Source organism: Sinohyriopsis cumingii, chromosome 12, assembly GCF_028554795.1.
Source record: "Sinohyriopsis cumingii isolate HCF-2022 chromosome 12, ASM2855479v2, whole genome shotgun sequence".
Taxonomy (NCBI): Eukaryota; Metazoa; Mollusca; class Bivalvia; order Unionida; family Unionidae; genus Sinohyriopsis; species Sinohyriopsis cumingii.
In genome coordinates this window covers 50230075-50251333 of record NC_142972.1, presented here as the reverse complement: position 1 = coordinate 50251333, position 21259 = coordinate 50230075, and the positions used below count along the sequence as shown (strand labels likewise).

General features: G+C 36.0%; 1 protein-coding gene across 1 annotated transcript in view; it reads left to right on the top strand.

Moving 5' to 3' along the window:
• The window catches only part of LOC149786424 (RNA-binding protein 28-like), a 136650-nt gene that overhangs the window by 98212 nt on the left and 17179 nt on the right, over positions 1–21259 (top strand). Inside the window, exon 19 of the mRNA XM_089976867.1 lies at positions 18063–18137. Within this exon, the coding sequence (XP_089832993.1) occupies positions 18063–18137 (75 nt within the window). The remainder of the gene's footprint in view (positions 1–18062; positions 18138–21259) is intronic.

Genomic DNA, 21259 nt, shown 5'->3' with positions numbered 1-21259 from the left:
AGTTAAGAAATTTGCCAGGGGCCAATTTACAAAACTGGACCCTGCCACCTTAACATTTAAATAGAATTTAAAGGGCAGAGGAAATTGTGTAAATATTTAATAAAATACTTGATCACCTCAATGTTGTTGTAGGTAACTGCATTTTTCAGTTTCATTTTTTGCTTTATGTATTTTATTCCATTCATCTCTAATGCTTTGAGCCATCTACACAACTGTATAGACCAAAATCTGTTTTCAAATGGATGCTGTCAGAGCAGGGTTTATGCTGTTTGCCTCAAAACACAATTTGATAAGTGTAGATAATGATCCACAGGCACACATTGCAGTGGCAGATACCTGTTGTGTTGGGTAAATTGTTATGGTGTTTTTTTTATTTTATTTCGGTGGGTGTTGCACATGGATAAATAGGATATATAAAAAGGCATGGTTGAGGAGAAATCGTTACCATACATACACACACTGACATGTACGTGGAATCAAACTGGACACAACTTAGATCCTGGTCTGATGTTGCATGATGTACCAACAGATTCATGCTTTCTATTGTTTGTTTTGCTGATTAGACCCAGATCTGCCAGTGCATTTTGTGGTGATAGATATGGTTCTATGTTGTTTCCGACACATGAGTATATAAGGTAGTTTGAGTGATACTACATCTGCTGGCTGGGAGGAACAACTGCTTTATGCCTGAGGTCATAACAACACAGACTGATGGCCAAATGGCTAATTTCTAGGATCTGAAAAGTACATTACCTTACTGATCTTTTCCCCATCCCCTTCTTTTTATTTAGGGTGCACAATATTCATTTTCAGCTTCTCCCCCCCACACACACACACTCATTCCCACTTCCAAGAAGCAAACCAGGACCATTCATCACAGATGCAAAACTTTGAATTTACAAAAATGCATGTATATGTATCACTTGAATACATTACCCAGTGATAATTTGTTGGAGTTTCTTCCACTCATTTAGAAACAATGCTCTCCTTGATGGAAAATGTTCCAAGATTGGATACTTAAAAGTTGGCATCATTTTGCCCTACAGTGAATGTAGAAAGTGCCATATCTCTGCACAGTATGTATATAAGACAAGTCCAACTGCAAACAGAACAAATCCAGATCTGCTGTCACATAATGTGCCAGCATATCTGGGTCTGTCTACTTCATTAGGAGTAATCAGAAGAGCAAAGAACATAGACTCCGATCTGCAGGAACATTATGCTATGGCAGAATCTTTGTTGTTTGCAGTTTGACTTAAAGGAGACTAGAAATCAAAATTTTTCTTTTACGTATGTAATTCTCTACTGATTTTAATTCAACTGTCATGTTTGTAAATTAAATATCGTAAGCGGGTAGTGATTTTATTGCATGGAAGATACCACGATTCCATAAATTGCCGAGTTTTTCCGAGTTTTAATGAGGCGACAGATCACGTGGTACCGTGACGCAATACTAGCCAGTCCTTGAATACAAACATAAACATTGGCGAGCAAGGCAGACGGAAGGAGACCACATTTGGGTTGCACATTCAAAACTTGAATCTGCAGTCTGATATAATAGTTTATGTACTGTACTGGTCAGTGCTAAAAGAAATGTTTTAGGCACAGGTCCCGGGCTGGTGACTTAAATAAACTCAAGCCCTGACTGAAATTCCACAAGCCCGGACAGTTCATACCTGTCAACTCTCAAGCCGGGAGAAAAACCTCCCGATTTGGGGGGTATTTCCTCATCTACATCCCGATCTCGTAATATCTCTAAATTTTTCGCAGCAAAGTCCCGATTATTACATTATGTCTGTCAGTTTTCATTTGTCAGAAGAAAAAAACCCAACCCTAAAACATTTATAAATAGATATAACGTATGCAATCCACAGTCTAAACTGCCACACTGTTAAAGCTACATTAAAAATTCAAATCACATGCACACACGTCTAAATCCGGTACTGGACGAAATAATTAATATCACACAACAGTTTTTCTTTTTTTTTTCTTCTTCAGTAAATAGAACGTGAAAATTAAACATTATTCAAGTAAATTTCAGATGTTTTTAAACAACTACAACAGTACTATAGTATACAAAAATTAAAAGAATAAAATTGTCACCAATTAGCTTAAATGAATGATCACTGTGAAATTTTCTCTGCAAACAAAATCGCATCTCCATTTCCACCCAAGAAACTCGGCCAGTTAACACCTGACATTCCTCTACCGTATATGTAAAGTTTAATTACCATGATTAAATTACTTGGAATAAAACAAAATATACCATGCAGTATATGTGGCCCTAAAAAACTAATTCTGAATAAATATTTTGTTCAGCAGTGTTACATGTATTAAGACTTAAACCTGAAGTCCATGGCATCGTAAGTAACAACAAAATAGGCATCGTTTATTTGGCAAGCAATTGCTGGTGCTTACACATACACACAGTCGAACATGGTTTCTTTGAAGTATGTCTGAAGGGCAGTCCTTTTCACAAGATCAATGCAAGGATAAGGAGTATGTTCATTAGTCACACCGGCTTTATTGTTTGCGTACTTAAATCAAAACTTTAGCTATTTTGCAATTTAGCCAGAGCTGACCAGAATATGCAAAATGGGCTTGTCCTGGGGGAATAATAAGGCGTATCACATGGAGAAAAGGTACGTCCCATGGGCACTCGCACATTGTGGCAAGTGGTTTGGGGTTGGGTCAATAGTCTCCCCCCCCCCCCCCCGTTTCTATTGTCATCTATTTAATGTGAAACTTTGACCTCTTTTCTTTTAATCGCTGCTATTTAAACTGCCCAAGGAATAGTTTTATATCAGTTCCAATCATTACAGATTACCGTTTATACATAATACATGTATACAATGATTTTTTTTTAAATTTGTAATTTTTATAAGATTACTGAATATTGTGTTTTCTCGAAACACGACAGGTTTAGAATCTTACTTTTGGCAAAGCCTCCATTTGATTAAAATCAAATCTAAATATCATCTTGGACAGTAGTGATTTGATTTAGATTGTGCCGTGTTAAGGCATGTCTGTCAACATCTTGAAAATACATTTACTCATTTCACCTGGGCGATCAAAGTTTCCTCAGGCAAACAATTTTTGTTTCGACAAGCCTGACAGACACCTCACTTTGAATACAGGATGGGTCGGAACTAAAACCAGAGGGGCCCAGGGTGTCGGGCTATCAGATTTATTTTTAGCACTGCTGGTGTAGACAAAAGATCTGTGAATTGTTGTATTTTGTGGTCACTTACTCGGCCTTCTGCCTATTTTCGTAACTCGCACGTTTAACACTTTTCCCAGGATTTAAAATATTCAACGTTATGTCTGGAACAGCGCCAACTTTTAGTCTAGGCCTAGCATTTGGGTATTCTTGAGCTGCCATTTTTTCAGAATCCCTCTCGTAACAGTCCTTTGAGAAATGTAACGAGCACAGAGTGCTGTATGGTGTTGCTTTGAAATCAACTCGTTTGTAATAATGTATCCATTCTTTCATTATGCCTTTATCTTTCGGAAAAGAAAAAAAATGTTGTCCACAGGCTTTTCTTAATGTTCTATTACACCAGTAAGCAATGCAAAACGGTATTGTCTTTTACTCTGGCAACTCCCACTTGGGCTGCTGGAGTCACTACTATGACATCACATCCCGAAAGTAACCGAATAGGCGCGGAAATTTTGCATACGAGGTCACGGAAATTGAGCTCCTAGAAGATAGGCCAATATTTTAATATTGGCATTACGGTCGCAGATGATACTTCAGAATAAGGTTTTCTGCTACAGTACTTTTATTATTATGCTATATTTCCATTGGTTTCTGGTCTCCTTTAAGCGAATACATGCGGTATATGGTCCCTGACACATTAGTTAAGTCTTGTGTTCAACACAAGCCTGTGAAAATGAGGTCACTGTGACCTATATTTCACACATTGACTTAAGAATGTTTCTCAAGCATTGTTGGCCAGTCATGAACATTATGTGTCAGATATGATTGATAAATGAGCTAAATTGACCATTTACGAGCTGGACATATCAAACATGAGATATAAAAGCTCCATAAATGTCACGTCTAAAGATGGTTAAGTTTTGATGTGCAGAGAGGTTTCCCCATCTAAAAATAGAGCATGCCTAATAGCAATAATGTCATGTGTAGTATAAGGTGTCATATAGGGGGTTTCATGGTTAGTATCTCCCCATGAAAACACCAGAGGGTATCTCGATGCAACTCACTTCCGGATAGTTCAGTCATTTAAGATGGCAGATGTAGATCAAGAAATTGTGACAGACCGCTCACATTATGCAAGCAGGATCGATATCTCACTATCTTAAAAAGAAATTCTATCAATATTTGATCAATTGTTTTTACTTTTTTTTTTCTCTCACTAATATGCGCTGCTCCCAGCTTTCAAATAAATATTTTCTGCCCATTTCAGAACTTCGTTATCTTTCCATTACTACGTTATGTTCTAGTTTGTATTATTTGATTGTGCGAAAGTGTATCGCTGCGTAAAAAGTTCTTGCAATTTATCTCGCTTGAAGAATAATGAAAATATGTTGTTTTTTTAATACAGCTTCAATCATAGCAATTAATGAAGGTTGATCGACAATGAGAAAAAATTATAACTTCTTAAGGTTCTTTTATTATTGATTTAGACTGTTGCTTTTCTATTAATGTTCTTCATATTTTTCATGAAATAACTTGAGTTTTTTCAAAATGCACAAGTGTCAACCACGCTTGAACAGACAGGCGTGCATACGAGTCTCCTGGATGATTATTTTAATTTTATTTCCTTGAACGGTTGGAAATATTAGAGTATTCAATTTGGAGAAATATCGATGTTAGACACACTATGCATGTGTAGGATATTTGTGGCTCTCACCTATCTGCCTGTCTGTCTGTATGTATGTCTCATTTCATCAGGTACATGGGTATGTATATCCTCGAATGAATGTTGTTCGCATACATATATTACATAAACATACTTCTGGTTAAAACAAGTGTAAAATGATGCTAAGATAGAAAGATTGATAGATAAAGACAACAAATATGAATATTTGTGAGTATCCATTTATTATTGACTTGTAGAGCATGTTCTTACAAGCAGTCTCTTTTTTAAATCATACTGTTCGCAATTTTACATTGGTCATGTGGATCAGTATTGATTTAAAAGGCGAACCAAAGTAATAGGACGGAATCTGTGAACTAATTGGATCTTTAAAACTTACATATTTGATGCAACTAAAGTTGAACAGAATTAAACTAATTTTATGAAGGCTGTTCTAGATGAATATGCTGGTTGCAGTCAGAAATGTTGTCTATAGACCCCAGCAAATTTGAGAGTTATTACATGTCAGCATAAGCAAAGAAAAATCTTGCTGAAAGTTATTGCATGTACCGTCCGATACTTGATGTTTCAAAAGTCAAAAAGAACGTGAAACAAAAAAAAAAGAAACAAAAATAGGATTGGGCGTGTTATTTAATCTGAATGTTGTACGATATTTACACCCAAATATGAATAAATATTCCGTCTGCATTAATTACACCCATCTATCGTTATGATAGCTAATGTAATTATTGCTTTGTTAAGTTCCTCTGAATACATTAAAATACTGTGTTCCATATTTTTTTTTAAATTCTGGTTTAAAATATTCAGCATTACAAATCAGCTGACATATCAAATTCGTGTTATAATTTTCTTATCGAACTTGTGTTATAACTTTCTTAACTCGTGTTATAAATGAACTATTAGCCTTGTGAAAATAACTGAGAAAGAAGGATATATCAACATATAAAAAATGCAAATTGTTGAGATTGTTTTCGTTAAAGAAATATAGCCAAAAATGTGCAATAAATGTTTAAAATCGGAGAGCAAAGTGAAATGTTCCTACAAATGTATCTGAAATTATGGATAATGAATCTATATTATCAGGTATGGACAGTGTATTTAATTTAATTATCTGATAGTATGGAAAGTAAATATTATTTAATTATCTGATATAATGTAAGTATGGACACTGAATCTAATTATCTAATGTAATGTCTATAATTATTCACCTAGTATGAACAAAAGATGTTAGACATACAGTAATACCTCGTGCATTCGCGTTTCTGGATTCGCGAATTCATATTCGCAAAATTTTCATTGGTACCCTCTACGTATATGTTTTCTTTATTTTATTGAATTGTACCTTTGTTATATGACTTCTGTGACATATGAAGTTTACCTAGTTTACCTTCCTGACAATGACAAAGAAAACGTCAGTCATTAAGTTTACAGTCCCATTCGTTACTTGGTTTTACCTTACTGTGAGTGCAAAAGAAAACGGCAGCCAATGAATTAGTATAGGGGTAATATTAGTATACATGTACCGTACTGTAAATGCGCTAGTGTGGCAAATACCCATTAGGCAATACTGTACTCTATTTTTACATCAACCATTTATTTCTCTTTTTAAGGGTAATGTATTAAGCTAACTTTTAAATGAAATTAAAGTGCTTTGGGAGCATGATTTGGGTCATATTTAGGGCTTAAACCCTAGAAATAAGCATTTACTAGCATTTTTAGTGACTCGTACCAAACATTCGCGATTCCTTCTGATCCATGACTGGTTCTGGAACCTAACCTTGCGAATGTTCGAGGTATTACTGTATATAATTGATTCATTGGTTTAATCATAATGATCTGTAGTACAGCTAAGATTCCTTCCTTTGTTGACTTCTTGTTTCGCTAACCAAGTGTAGAACACTGAACTATCCGGAACTGGAAATTTTTTTGGCATGCACATTGGAGCTAAGGGAGGTCATTTTAGGCGCTACACTCAGCAACCGTGAAACCCACTATAGCAGTTAGAGGAACTTAAGATGCTTTCACATTAACTCCTTTGGTAATTAAAGATTATTTACTGCTGTTGCTTCATGTAAGGTCATGCAATTTCATCTGTGCATTCACATTTGTCACTTAAATGAAAGACTGCTCAGGTGGCCTAGTGGTTAGAGCATATGCCTTGGATGCAGGAGATCGCTGGTTCTGACAGCTGCCTCTTTAGGTGCTCACCATTAAGAGGTTAGTGCTGGGACTGGTCGGCCAGGTGTCAGGACAATAGACTGGGTGGGACATCATGCAACATGTCTGTGGAATCATGCCCCAGTACAAAAACATCACTATAAACAGCCACACTGCAGACGTCATAGCAGTATGACTGAAAAATTGTTTAAGTTATGTTAAAAACCCAAATCTCTCAGTCTTTCTCTCTCACGCACACACAAACACACTTATGTGAAAACCCACAAATGATAAATTGTGGCTGTAATGACCTACTTTTTTCAGCAAACTGGCTATGCCAAATTTTTAAATTATGTACTTACTCTACTGGTTTACTAGGTGAGACATCACTGAACAGAATTTCCTACTGGTTCATTCATAGCATAGACCTTCACGTTTGTATCCAGTTTTAATCATGAAAGAAGAGAAAAATCTTTCATCTGGATTGATCGACACCGTTCCAGTGGCCTAGTGGTTAGAGCATCTGCCTCGGGCTCAGCATCAAGAGGTTAGTGTTAGGACTGGTTGGCCTGGTGTCAAGATAATGTGACTGGGTGGGACATCATGCTACATGTCTGAGGCATGATGCCCCAGTGCTAGACATCACTATAAACTGCCACATTGCAGACATCGTAGCGATATGACTGAAAAATTGTTAAAGCTACGTTTAAAAAAAATCCAAATCCAAATTCATCTGGATTGATTTCATGTTCCGTGCAATATTTCACTTGTATCCTTGAATGCATTTTTCTAAAGTGCCAGTTTTATTCTTGTTGACCACACCAGTGGCCCTGGTGGTTAAAGCATCTGCCTTGGATGTGGGTTTGAACTGTAACTGTGTCATACCAAAAGACTTATTAAAAATGGTACTTGCAGCTCCCTCGCTTGGCGTTCGTACGACCTCGGGCGAATTTTGGGTAGGAAAAAATCTGGTCTAAAACGTGAGGTTTTTCCCTCTGTATTTTGTAGTGCAACTAGAAATTCCAGATTATTTGGTATCTTTGTAGAGCTTCATCTGTCTACCTTTCTATAATACAACCCACTTTAGTGTACATGTATCATACATGGCCTTGACATTACAGAGCCTTAGATCTGAGACCAAAAAGTCTAAAATCAGGACACAAAATCGGATTCTGACCACGGGTGAATTTTGGGTAGACAAAAATTGGGTAAAAAAAATGAGATTTTTCTATCTATATTTTGCAGTGCAACTAGAATGTCCACATTATTTGGTATCATTGTAGAGCTACATCTGTCTACCTTTGTATAATACCACCCACTTTAGTGTATCATACATGACCTTGATGCTACAGAGCTCAGCAGTAGGCTACTACCTCCTGCCACTTAAACTCGTCACCAGTGGTTAATGTGTTAAACAATATGCAGCAGTTTGAATGAAAAATAAACATTTCTGACCTCTACCCAATGGTCACTCAAATATCCATTTATGACTATTCCACTTGAAAGACTGGTGGCATTTTCACTAAAATACCTAATGCTGTGTGTAATTAATTCTGAATGGAATCTGACCACCATTTAGTCCACAATATAATGAACAATTTTAAACAACCAGATTTACTTGACCTAGTGGTCAAGTCAAAGTTCACTTCTTGCATATTTATGATTCACTGAGCTTATGATTGTGATCACAGTCACTTGCACGCATACAAATGAATTTTGAAGCAACTTTGTATTATTTTTAAGTAAACTAGTTGATAGTCTGCACTTTGACATTGAAATTAAAGTCAGTAGTTTATACTAGGGTGTTTATCGGTAACTGTATATGAGTATAACAAAAATAATGTTAGTGGGTGGGGGTGGGGGATATATGATATATGCTATCTCCCACCTGCTTTGGTAATGTTATCTTGGAGATGATTGACCACCGTGTTATTGCCAGGATTGAGTAATTAATAACATTATATGAAATTAATTGATGGAATAACAGAGATCTGAGCAAAGATATAGAATAGAAAATGAGCTCCCATATACCAAATGTAACAATTTAATCAGTTAAATAAGTAAAATGAAATTGAACATGACATTTAAGTGGTACACTTGCTCTGAAATAGAATTACAGATTTTCAGTGAAATGCATTTAGCCATTCAGTTGTATACTAATAAAATAAATTTTGTCATATAATCACGTGACTGATCAAACTCAAATTGTGGGCATGTCATCATAACCTGATTGCCTCCAGTCTTTTCTAAATCACTGTTGGTGACAGTTCAGCATTGCCATATTTCTTTCTCTCTCTCCCCCCTCCCCCAGTCTATTCCCATATGTGGTGCACATGTATGGAGCTATTTTCCTTCAAATAAATATAATACAGTCTAAATATTTGTCAGGATTTTTTTTTGTTTCTTCTCCTGGGATTAAACACTATTCCCACTATTTTTATGTCAGATATCATCTCATCTTAAAACAGCAGAACTTCGCTATGGTCATTTCATAACCTGATTTGATACACAAACAACCTATTAATGTGAATTTATGTCTTTTCTAGTAGCTACTCACATTTCTTACTGGAACTATGACATTACCAGACCTGTTTGATAACTGTTATGCCCCACTATAAATTACCAGCCAAACAAGATCCATGCATGCCAACTTTCTCGGTGGGAAGAATTTACAACTTAATTACACAAATGAACTTCACATCTTGTCTTAACAACATCACTTGCTAACTAGCAATTCATTAATTTCTTCAGATTTCCCCCCAGAAAAACAGGGATCAACTTATTTTTAAATGGAGATTACTTAAACCTTTGGAACTTGTCTGGGAACACATACATCCTCGTTTAGTTTGGCCAGTCAGGATTAACTCTCCCTAACCACCAAAAATGTTAACACTCCCCTCGAAGTCAAAATAATTCTCTCTTGTCCACCTTTATTAATAACTATTCTGGAAAATATTTGATGACACCTATTTCAAATAGCACAAGATTTCCCCACATTTTTCTCTTATTTGTCTCAACCCTGTCATTTCCTACACTTAACTCTATATTGGCATATCTGTTGGACAGTTGCCTGAGCTGGTTTTCATTAAAATCCATTCATGTGCCCAAACAGATCATATCACATCCTTTGCAGGTAGAAATTTATTGAAAGACTAACCCATATTAATGTTTATGAGTCACACTAACCATGACAGAATGTACTGCAAAATTATCTACATAAGTTTGCACCATTACAAAACAAATATGAATGGATTTTGTATAAACCCTGGAGTATGTGGATATATCTGAAGAATGTGGTGAATGATTACAGTTCAAAAACTTGTTTCCCCAGCCCCAAAAAATTCTGTAGGCATCAAACCAAAATTAGCATGTGGATACATCTTCACAGTGTCTGATTCAAGTTCAGTGATCTTCTATTCATGATGACAGTTAAAGGTCATGACAAAGACTTGTTTAATTACCTTGCAAAATTAACTGAAACATGTAATTAAATAATTTTGTTACCAAATTTGGTACATTGAGTTTATCAGAAATATTGAAGATGATTTAAGCAATCAGCAAATATTAAAGATAATTGGAGGGAAGAAGCAGATTTATCATGAATTTCTACAAAATTCTTTTCTACCAAGGTAATGAAAGTTTAGTGCAGGTACAGAATGGGCTTATCATCAGTCAAGGTCTTCTTATGGGAGATTATGAGTGGTACCATCTGTGCTCACGTAGAAGTCAAATCCAATTGTAAACTGCACAGACCAGATCTGCTGGCACAATATGCGATGGCTGATTTGGGTCTGTGCAGTTTGTTAGAAGTAATCAGTAGAACAAACAACGTAGGCCAATTGTCCTCTTCTGAAGTTAAACCATCTGCAATAAAAAGTGACCTTATAAAAAGAATGGCTTTTCATGAGGTGGTGAAATTGCAAATATGCACTAAAGTGTAGAGCAAAAGCTGTTTGATGGCTTTTTTTTAGAGGTCTCTTAGGAGGTTGATCACTGTATTTTTCTGGGATGATCAGGAAAGAATTAGTCCAGAACAAACATTTCTGCAGGGATGAGACTCAGAATAGGTGTTACATTTCAAATCATGGGTCTTTGTTTCCAGCTGGTGAATCAGCGATTGATTCATTGCCAAAGGTTCCCCCCACCCACCCCGCCCCAACTGGCTACTCATTAGCACAGCATTTCATGTTACAATTATCCTCCATACTTAAGTTCAGAAAATTATTAATAATATATTAAAAATTTCTTGAAATTTTGATGAAATATAGTGAAATCATGATTGTGTCAAGTAGTAAGAATTGGTCCAGATAAACGTTTGTTTCAGGTCAAACAATATTGATTTACACATGTCCAGAAATTATAGAATTGGTCAGCGGTTTATTAGAATTTCTTCACATTGTATGGACTGGTTGATGTATCAGTATGGCTGACCTATAAGTGGTAGAATATGGTATATAATGTTAATGAGTGCCAGCTTTCCTCCCTTTTGGCAGTCTGGCAAATGTTTACTGTTCATGTGTTAAACAACCTGTTTAGTGTCTTTCTGCTTTATGATATAACTTCTTAGTGTGAAGGGGCAGGGAATGTCAGTGTCATTAACCTGGTACTGATCAGGGGCAAGGGGCTCAGTTAATAGTTTTTACACTATTAGAGAAGAGAATATAACTTTGCTACAGTTCTTGAAAGCCATGGAAGCTCATTTGGTAGAGCACTTGACTTACAATCCATGCATTGTAGGTCTGATGCCCTCCTGAGCCACCCCAGGTCAGCAGCCTCTGTGTATCCTAAAGAAAGGCACTTAGCTCCAATTTCCTGTTAAAAGTGCCATTAAAACTCACAAACAAACTGATGATGCTGTTGTAAGAGGGTATATCATTTTCACTCATAATATTCCATCTGTGTTTAATTACAACTGTCTATTGATTTATTTAACAATGAGGTTATACTTTGATGGTTTTCTTTAATAGGAACATTTTGCAGTAGTTCAGTTTTGGGAAGTTTTTCTTTCTTCTGTACATTGTTGTTTTTTTTTTACCATGGTCATTTTAAAAAAGGTGTCAAAAGAAGAAGAAAAAAAAACCTTTTATGTAAATTCAGATAGAAATATTGATTTCCTGCTTTTGATCCATCACCCATAAATCTGTCACACTGAGTTTGCAAGCAACGTATTTGCAACCCTTGAAACCAATTCAGACCTTGGATCTGTAGAGGCAACGAATTGTCTAAAGAACGCAAATGCACAGAGCAACATTTTGAGGAAAAAGAAGAATGAAATATTGAAAGCAAGATATTGAAAGTACATGTATTGAAGGTCCAAACATGACCTCATTTAATATGCAAATACCTTAAGAGATTGTCAGACCTAATTAGGTTCTGGTAGCCTTTACCATATTTTCAAGTCACAGGCTGAAAATCCATGCCTTTAAATGGATATTACCTTATTAATTGTAATGTTCTTAACACAGTTGCATTTATTTCATCCAGTTGATTATCCTTTCTTTCATAAATTTGTCATTGTTATTGGTTGTTATAATTATATAGTCATGGCAGAAAAGAAGGAGGGGATACGTCTGTTATATGCTATCAAATGCAGTTACCTTTTATGTGTTAGTTTGAGATGCTTAGATTATTGGTTAAGGTATTCCAATCCAAATAAATTGTTCTGGTCAATTTTTCCGTCTGCTGTTTATTCCAGCATGTGTGACTTGTCAATTTCATCAGACTTGACTTGAGCCACCATGCTACTGTGGAACACTAATTATTCCAACATCTATTAACCAGATTGTTCATTTATGCAAACTCTATGTCCTCCAATAATAAAAACACTGATTGTTTAAAATATCAGTGTACTTGATGACCTGTTTTCCAGGGAAAAAATGTATTTTTTTCCCAGTTGGTCTGGATTATTGACCTTTTACTGTTCTCCTTTTTACAGCTGGTATTTCCTCTAGCTGTTGCAACCAGCCCATTAACTTCTATTAGACTTTGCTTCTTTTTTACTCTGGGTCATGTAATGTGCTTTTCTTCCCCATTTCATGAGTAATAGTTGGGAATGGCAAACCTTCCACTATTCTGGCACAGATTATGGTACAGTAATAGGTCAATTGTTCTTGCACTTTCGCAGACCTCAATAGCAGCCTTAGTAATGCCTTTGAAGAGCTCCTGATTGACTTTTATTGAGCTGTGGCCATAGTGTAATGATTCTGGCTTCAAGTTTCTTTTGCATGATGTGTATAACACTTTCTCTTGCATAAAGGTGAAATCATACAGTATTGTTTCTACAGGGTTAGCTGAATGTAATGCCTACCCTAAAGTACCGTTGACCCACAGATATGACAAAATTCCCAGCATTCATGACTATCAAGGATAAAAAGAGTACAAAATGTGACCTTCAGGCAGGTCAACTGTGGGCACAACAGTGTCTTGGGGGATGAGTCAGTAATGGGAAATTACAAATACACACACATGCTTATATCCATAGACATTGACCCCCCCACCACCACCAAAAAAAAGTATTTGATTTTGACAACTTTTGGTTTACAGAAGTCTTTGCTAATGTGGAATAAAAAAATTTAAGCACTTGTGTGATGAGAGAGGGAATTTGAGCATCATTGTCTGTGTAAGAGTGCACAATATTAAAACTGATTTTAAAAAAAATATATATTTAATCATTATTGATGGATTAGCTGAATGGTATACAGTCAGTCTGCAAATTACATCCTGTCACATAAAAAATATAGTCATCACATACAGTCCTTGACACAAGAAACATCTGAGGAATAAGACACTTTATAACTTTTACTTCAGGTTGATTCTAATGATGAATGATACTCCACAATGTTTAATAAATACTCTGCATAATTTGTGATGTTCACAGTTCAAGATCTTGAAGGAGTGGAAGGTTATCGTTTTTTTTTTTCTTTCTTTCTTGCAACATTCTTTAACCAATGTTGCATGTGGTACTGATTCAATTTCATCTTCCATAGCCAAATAACAGTCATCCTTAGCAATTGCAATTAAAAAATTGCTAAATGTTTTTAAACTTCCATTTGTGTCATTTAGTGAATCTGACATTTAGAATATTAGTTTGCATGGTATCTGAGCAGAGTGTTAGAAGTGAGGCCATATACCCGGTTAATAAAGCCCTAATATTTTTTTTTTTTTTAAAAAAAACAAGCAAACAATGTTCTATTGTTCATGTATACAAAAATTAATAGTATCAATCATATTTAGATAATAGGCAGATAAACATAAGTCTTTCTTAAATGGCATACCTACATACATTTAGATATTCGTAATTCACCTTAAAAGCTCTCTCTTGTTTGGTGCAAAGATGTCAGATTAGCCTATTGTCAGCACGTGTATGTCATTTTTCTGGACCTTTGTCTAATGGATCAGCCCACTACAGTACTTTTTGGTAACCATAATTAATCTGTTCCAGAATATGTCAGGAATTGAGCAGGTAAAGTATTTTTCCAACTTTGAACTGAGTTTCTGTTTCATACATTTTTTTCAAAAATGTAACCTTGAAATTTGGGATTGACATTTGTTTGAGGGGGTTCTAGTATAATGAGGTTTTGGTTTATAGGCGTTTCACTGTACAAATACCAAATGACAAATGGTGTGGAAGAGAATATAAACTATAGACTCTTGTATAAAGTAAGTTTCAAAGAAGTAAACAGAATAATTATCCGGTTAGCTTGTTATGGAAAAGTTAATACCTTAACTGACACTGTCTTTGTAGAATGCTTATGAGGATTGTTATGGTTGGGGTGGGGTGCTCCCAATATTTTAACTATTATAGAAGTCCCACCCAGGCTAGATTTTGGTTGGAAGTTAAATTATTGAAAGATAGATGTAAAGCTTCGAGGCCTCAGTCAGCAATGCTGACAGTTAGATTGTTCAATATACAAAAAGGTTGAAATTCAATGAATAAGAAATTAATAACAATTCAATAATCAAATGATTAAAATTTCCAGTTACACTCCTTCTGCTCGACTCTTTAATAGCCTATTGCATCACTTGATTAGCAGTGTGAGATTGATTTCCACCTGTCCTTGTATTCTACTCATGGTATTTTTCTCTCTCCAATTTCTCCCAATTCCTTCTCCTCTTCCTCCCCAACTTTCTCCAGATTCCTTCTCAACCTCCTCCTCAACTTTCTCCAAATTCCTTCTCCTCCTTCACTTTCTTCTCCACCTTCTTCTCCACTGACTAGACTTCCATCAACTTTGACTGTTTCACTAGTCTCAATTTCGTCTCCAACTCTTAAAGACTCTGGACTCAGTCGAACCCGAAGTTCTGTGTCCCCTAAAAAGCTTCCTGTGAAAACACAAGGATGGTACAATATTTTCCCCTAGCCCTCTCATCTCACACTACACACAGCCTATCATCAGATAATGGCTATTAAATTGTTTGGTCATGCATTCATTCACATCAAGATACCCATACATTCTTGTATGGTAAAACAAATATCATAATACAGCACCGTGTCAGTTACTTCTTATACATACATCAATACATTCTGTCACATCAGTACATATTCCTAATCCATTATACTAAACAATATCACAACAATTGGACACATTTCTTTACTTTACAACTCATACAAAGTAGGCAAATATTAAAATATCCATGCTCTGATATATGCATACGTCCATAGTAACTAATCTTACTATTTTCCAAACTCACAATTCAAGCATGTGTAAATTCTAACATAACGCATTAATGAATGCACTGGTTTACTACAAAGTAATCTAACAGCAAATTACAAAATTAATTTTGATCACAAGCTAACAATCTATTTAATTCTCTATGTAATACTCAAGCCCATTTCTCAAATACACATGTAAATGTAACACTACAAAGGTAATTCTACATACTAAATGATGCTAGTAATTAAGTGTACATACTCTAGATAATTAAAATTATGATGCCGTAATATTCTGCAAAAATCAAGCAAATAAAACTTACTGACCATTCGAAGCTTTGTCTTTCCTTAGAATATACCTCTATGTTTTACTGCCAGATTAAGAGTGGCTTCCTCTGAGTAACCCTATTGCTCAGCAATCTTCCCAGGTGAAACTAACTTTTCATTTACAAGTTCTAAAAGTATAATTTGCATCAAATTGTAATCACACCCTCTATCTCAATTTCTGATTGGATATTGCTGTGAACTGATCCAATCAAACTTAGTGGACAGTGTCCCTCTCGCTGTCTGTCAACATGGGGATGGATAAGAACATGCCTCGTTCACTCCTCGGGCTTACCTCTGATCTTAGGACTAATCTGTATAAGCCTTTGTCAAATGATGCGAACGGTTGCCTTCACCAAATCAAGTTTCCGGTCTCTGGTGGGTCACGGTAACATTGTGTGAGAGTTTAACACTAGCCTGTGGCAATCATTAGACATCAAACACATGGCTGCAGTAATATTTCCAAGACAGTAGATTATTGTTTATACATGACTTTATAGATGGGGCCTTGCAAACATGACAGTGCTTCAAATCAGTCATGTTAGTTTTCAGTTAGTTTTGGTCTAAGTTATTCCAAGAAAAGGCCCAGATCTATTGACTTTGACACAATTGTCAAAACTGTTTGATCCCAGAAATTGTACTTGGCATAAAACCTACAAAATGAAAAATTCATAATTGGAGTTTTGCTGTACTTACTATTGAAATTGAAAATATTTGATGGAACCACACTTTGAAGAAAGCTATGGAGGATGAAAAGTTTGGTAAATTTGAGTACAATTTTACTTTTGTGCTTAGATAGTAATTGCTATTACTACCAGGCCACATACTTTTCTCATACCTTGTGAATTCAAAAACAAAACATGGCTTCAGAATTAATAATCCTTCCATATAAATTTGATTTTCTGACTGCATGTATAGTCAACTCTTAATATAGCTATTATTTTAGGTGTTTTGCAGATGTCCAAAATTTTATTAGAACATATTCAATTTCCAGAGGATTGGTTCATGAGAACACATCAGTTCAAGTACAGTGTACATAGAAGTTGAATTTCCTCTCCTTTGCACATGTGCTCAATGGAAGTCTAATGCAGCATATTACTCGTATGCATTTAGTTGTCATTCTAAGTGTCCTGATTCCAGTCCCTTGAGGGCTTTAAAACAAACCACGATAACCACTAAAATGTCCACTTTACATGCATGATGTTCCATTTATTTCATCAATTCATTCAGGAGCTGTTTCCTATATGCATCCATATTTTTACCATTCCCATGGTAGCTGATAAAGAGAGGTGGACTGAATCTAAAAAGAGCATACATATTGGCATTGAGTGTGGAAATTTTAAATGGTCTTTTGGACTTTTTTTTTTATAAAGTGTAATAAAATACTATCGTTGCTTGAAATTCTAATATGCAGTTTTCTCAGTGTAAAAACATTAATCGGACAAATAATTAGTTGGAGAGGAAACAAGTTAATCATTGAAGGATAATACTAATACTAAAGCAGCATCAAATATGGGGCTGAAAATGACACATTTTCCAATACATCTAATAACTAAGTGTATAAAATAAATGTTTCCTTTTTTGTCAAAACTTATTTTATCTCCCTTGACTTTTTTATATTAAATTTCACAAATATATGCCTGCCATGTTAATGTTCATGAAAAAATGTCTGGCAAAAGCCATAGAATTTTATGATCTTTTATATATATATATATATATATATATATATATATATATATATATATATATATATATATATATATATATATATAAAGAATACAAATCATATGTAAACTAACAATTCTTTCAAGTGCACTGGATCCAGCAAGGGATCACTGGTCAGGGATTGATTTAGATAAATGCAGTAAAACTGACAAGAACAGTGCGAAACTAGTATTTAGCTAGCTTGAGTGCTTTCAACTCTTTAATAAGTCTTTTTCAAAGGCAAATACAAAACATATACTAGACAAACAAATAAAACAGAAAAACGGTTATGTTTGTGAAACTTTACATGGCTGTTTCTACACATACATACATGTGTATATATATATATATATATATATATATATATATATATATATCTTTTACAGAGGTTAATTGTGGAATTTTCATTGGAGAACAAGGCAGCTCTTGAGGCAAAACAGAAGCGGATAGAACGGCAAATGGTAAGTTCAGATTTATTTGGTTTTTGCCTTCTAACAGTATTATATACAAACATACATACATGCATATATCACTGTATACAGATTTGTCAGTATGACAGTGTGACAGTGTAGCTTGCAAATCAAATATCTCTACTGAAAAAAAGTAGAGGGTATTTTACTCATCTGCATGAAGATAATGTGAACACTAGGTACTACATCCCACTTTTGTTTCCACAATAGATGATTTTCCTGATAATCTGGAGGCTGCTATATTTGTTTGCAACTCACAAGGGAAGACACATATATTCATTGTCATGACTTTGCTAAGTCCATTCCATATTTTTGACAAGTTGGTTGAAAGCATCTAAAACATTTGATATATTTAAGTAAGTTTTAAGAGGAATGGGATATACCGGTAATTTGATTTTGCAGTACATGTATGTTGATAAAAATTTTAGTATATGTAATGAAACAGTAATATACATGTTAGGTAGATTCCCAGAGCAGGTTGCACAGATTTGACAGCCTTATAATTTTCATGGCATGTATTCATTTTATTATTTACTATATAGTTCAGCATCATTAATTTGAATTCTCGAGAGTCAGTGGTTCTTTTCGGGCATTTCCCGGGTTCTTCTTCCACCAATAATACTGGCCGCCACGTATAGCCTATCGTGTGCTGAAAAATAGCATTAAACCCTACATCAACAACAACATTAATTTGCAAGGTATATGCTTTCAACAATTCTGTAATATTATTATGGGAGAGAACTATTTGACAATCATATTAGTGATAGACCAGATTTGACTTGATGACATCTTAACTAGACCCACTATGGTGACTCATGTATTCCAGGCTATTAACTTAGTTACTGTTGTTGTTGTTCTAGGGTTTAACGCCATTTTCAGCACAAGATAGGCTATACATGGCGGCCAGTATAACTGGTGGAGGAAGAACCGAACCCTGGAAAACCCAAGGAAGAACCACCGACCCACGAGAAGCTACTGGCAGGCTTTCCCACGTACGCATGCTAGCCGAGCCTTGGACTCGAACCCATACAGACAGTGGTGAGATGGCAGTGATCTGGAACTGTGAGCACTTTGACCACTTGGCCACTCAGGGCCCCAACATAGCTACTGTCAAAAGAAGAAGCTGTAGAGAATTCAAGTGCTGTCTGTCTACGAGAACCAGATCTACTGAAGAAAATGAGGAGCTGATAATGTGGTCTTTGCACTCAGCAACTCTGACAGGGACAGGATCTTGTCAACTTTGTCCAGAGGGACAATGACTAATCCTGTTTTTGAGGATATTAATACCCACACAGATAAAATTCTGAGATGGAGCAAGCACTGATTTTTCTAGGAAACCACACAGGAACCTATGAATGCTCATATTTCTTTAAGACAGGATTTCCACCATCATTTGATTCATGTCATATTGGCACCTGTGTCTGGCCAGAGTCTCCATGCATGCTCCCAAACCCAACTCTTATCTGTTGCCTTAGTGGTTAGAGTGTCTGCCTAGGATGCAGGAGGTTGCAGGTTTGAACTCCTGCCGAGTCATAAAATGGTACTAACAGCTGCCTCGCTTGATGTTCAGCATTAAGAGTTTAGTGTTAGAACTGGTCGGCCTGGTGTCAGGATAATATGACTGGGTGGGACATGATGCTACATATCTGTGGCATGATGTGCCAGTGCTAGGCATCACAATAAACTGGCACACTGTAGACATTGTAGCACTATGGCAGGAAAATTGTTAAAAGCTACATTAAAAATCCAAATCACACCCATACACACTTGTCTGTTACATTAAATTTGGTGTGGGGCATTCATCTCAATCTGGAAGGACTGATTATTCAGGTTTTTTTTGTCTCTGGAAGAATCTATCCTTGACAACAACTGGGAAATGAGGGCAGTGTTCTGAACCCTTCAGAGGTGCATCAACAAAGTCACCATGTGATAGTCTCTGCCAACAACATGTCAGTGGTAGGGTACCTCAGGAGACAAGGAGGCACAAATCAAGAGATAAAGGCAGCCTGATCCAAGTCACTTAAATTTTTCAACGGCCCAGCCATCGTGAGGGACTCAGATTGGCAGACGTGATCAGGTATTCTGAGATGCAAAGACATGTACAATGCTTGCTAATGCCTAAATGGAACCTTTCTTGTCTCTTATCATTAAACCCACCATTGAAACTTTGGGTGAAGTGTCCTTTGAGAACCTTACCCATGAGACAAAGGAGCTAGTTTCATGCCCTATCCATAGAGCTAGGTTCAGTGGAAATTATGAGTCAGTTTCTGTCCTTTGCCAGCCAGTTTTTCTTAGCTTAAATAAGCTTCCATTTGGTTGCTCCACTCCCGCTTGAGATCCCATCTCAGTCGTACCTGTGCTGGGGATGATAAAGATGGATTATTTTGTCCAGTTAGGGCTTTGTGTTTTTATTTGTCAGCTTTCAAAAGGAGAAGAAAGGGGAGGATGTGTCTTTTCTTCCCCATTAAAGGTTCAACTGATATTTAAGCTTCCACCATTTTAAGTTGCATTGCAATAAATATCAAGATCGATCATCAGTCTCTTACAAATCAGGATTTTTCGTTCATGAAAACAAAAGCTCATGAGGTTCGGGTCATTGCTACTTCTTGGGCCTGTCTAACTCATTCATCTCAGGAAGATGTGGTGAAAGCCATTTTTTGGATTCTCAAACTAACGTATCATTTTACCTTTGCTCATTAGCTCACCAAAGAGAAGGTACATGTTTCTTGGATCCTATTGTCTTACCACCAACAGTGGTCCACATAGATACCATCAGGCATTAGTCTTCTGCTATGAGGGTGAGTATTCGTTGTATTTGTTTTTCTTTTGCCAGTTGTTGGTTGTTCAACCTCTCATGAAACTGACAAATTCAGCTTCATAATAGCAACAGGTACATCTTACTGATATTAAAATTTAGTTGGGGTTGGAGGTGGGGTAAAGCTAATATATAATACTTGCTTGTTGCTATTGACAGATTCCCTCCTCCCACCCAGCACTCATATCACACTAGTTTAGGTTGCATTCTTTAAAAAGAATTAAGGACAGTGCACATGGGCAAGATATCTGCAATATAGACTGGGATGGGTGGGTGTGCTAGGATCTTATGGTTGATC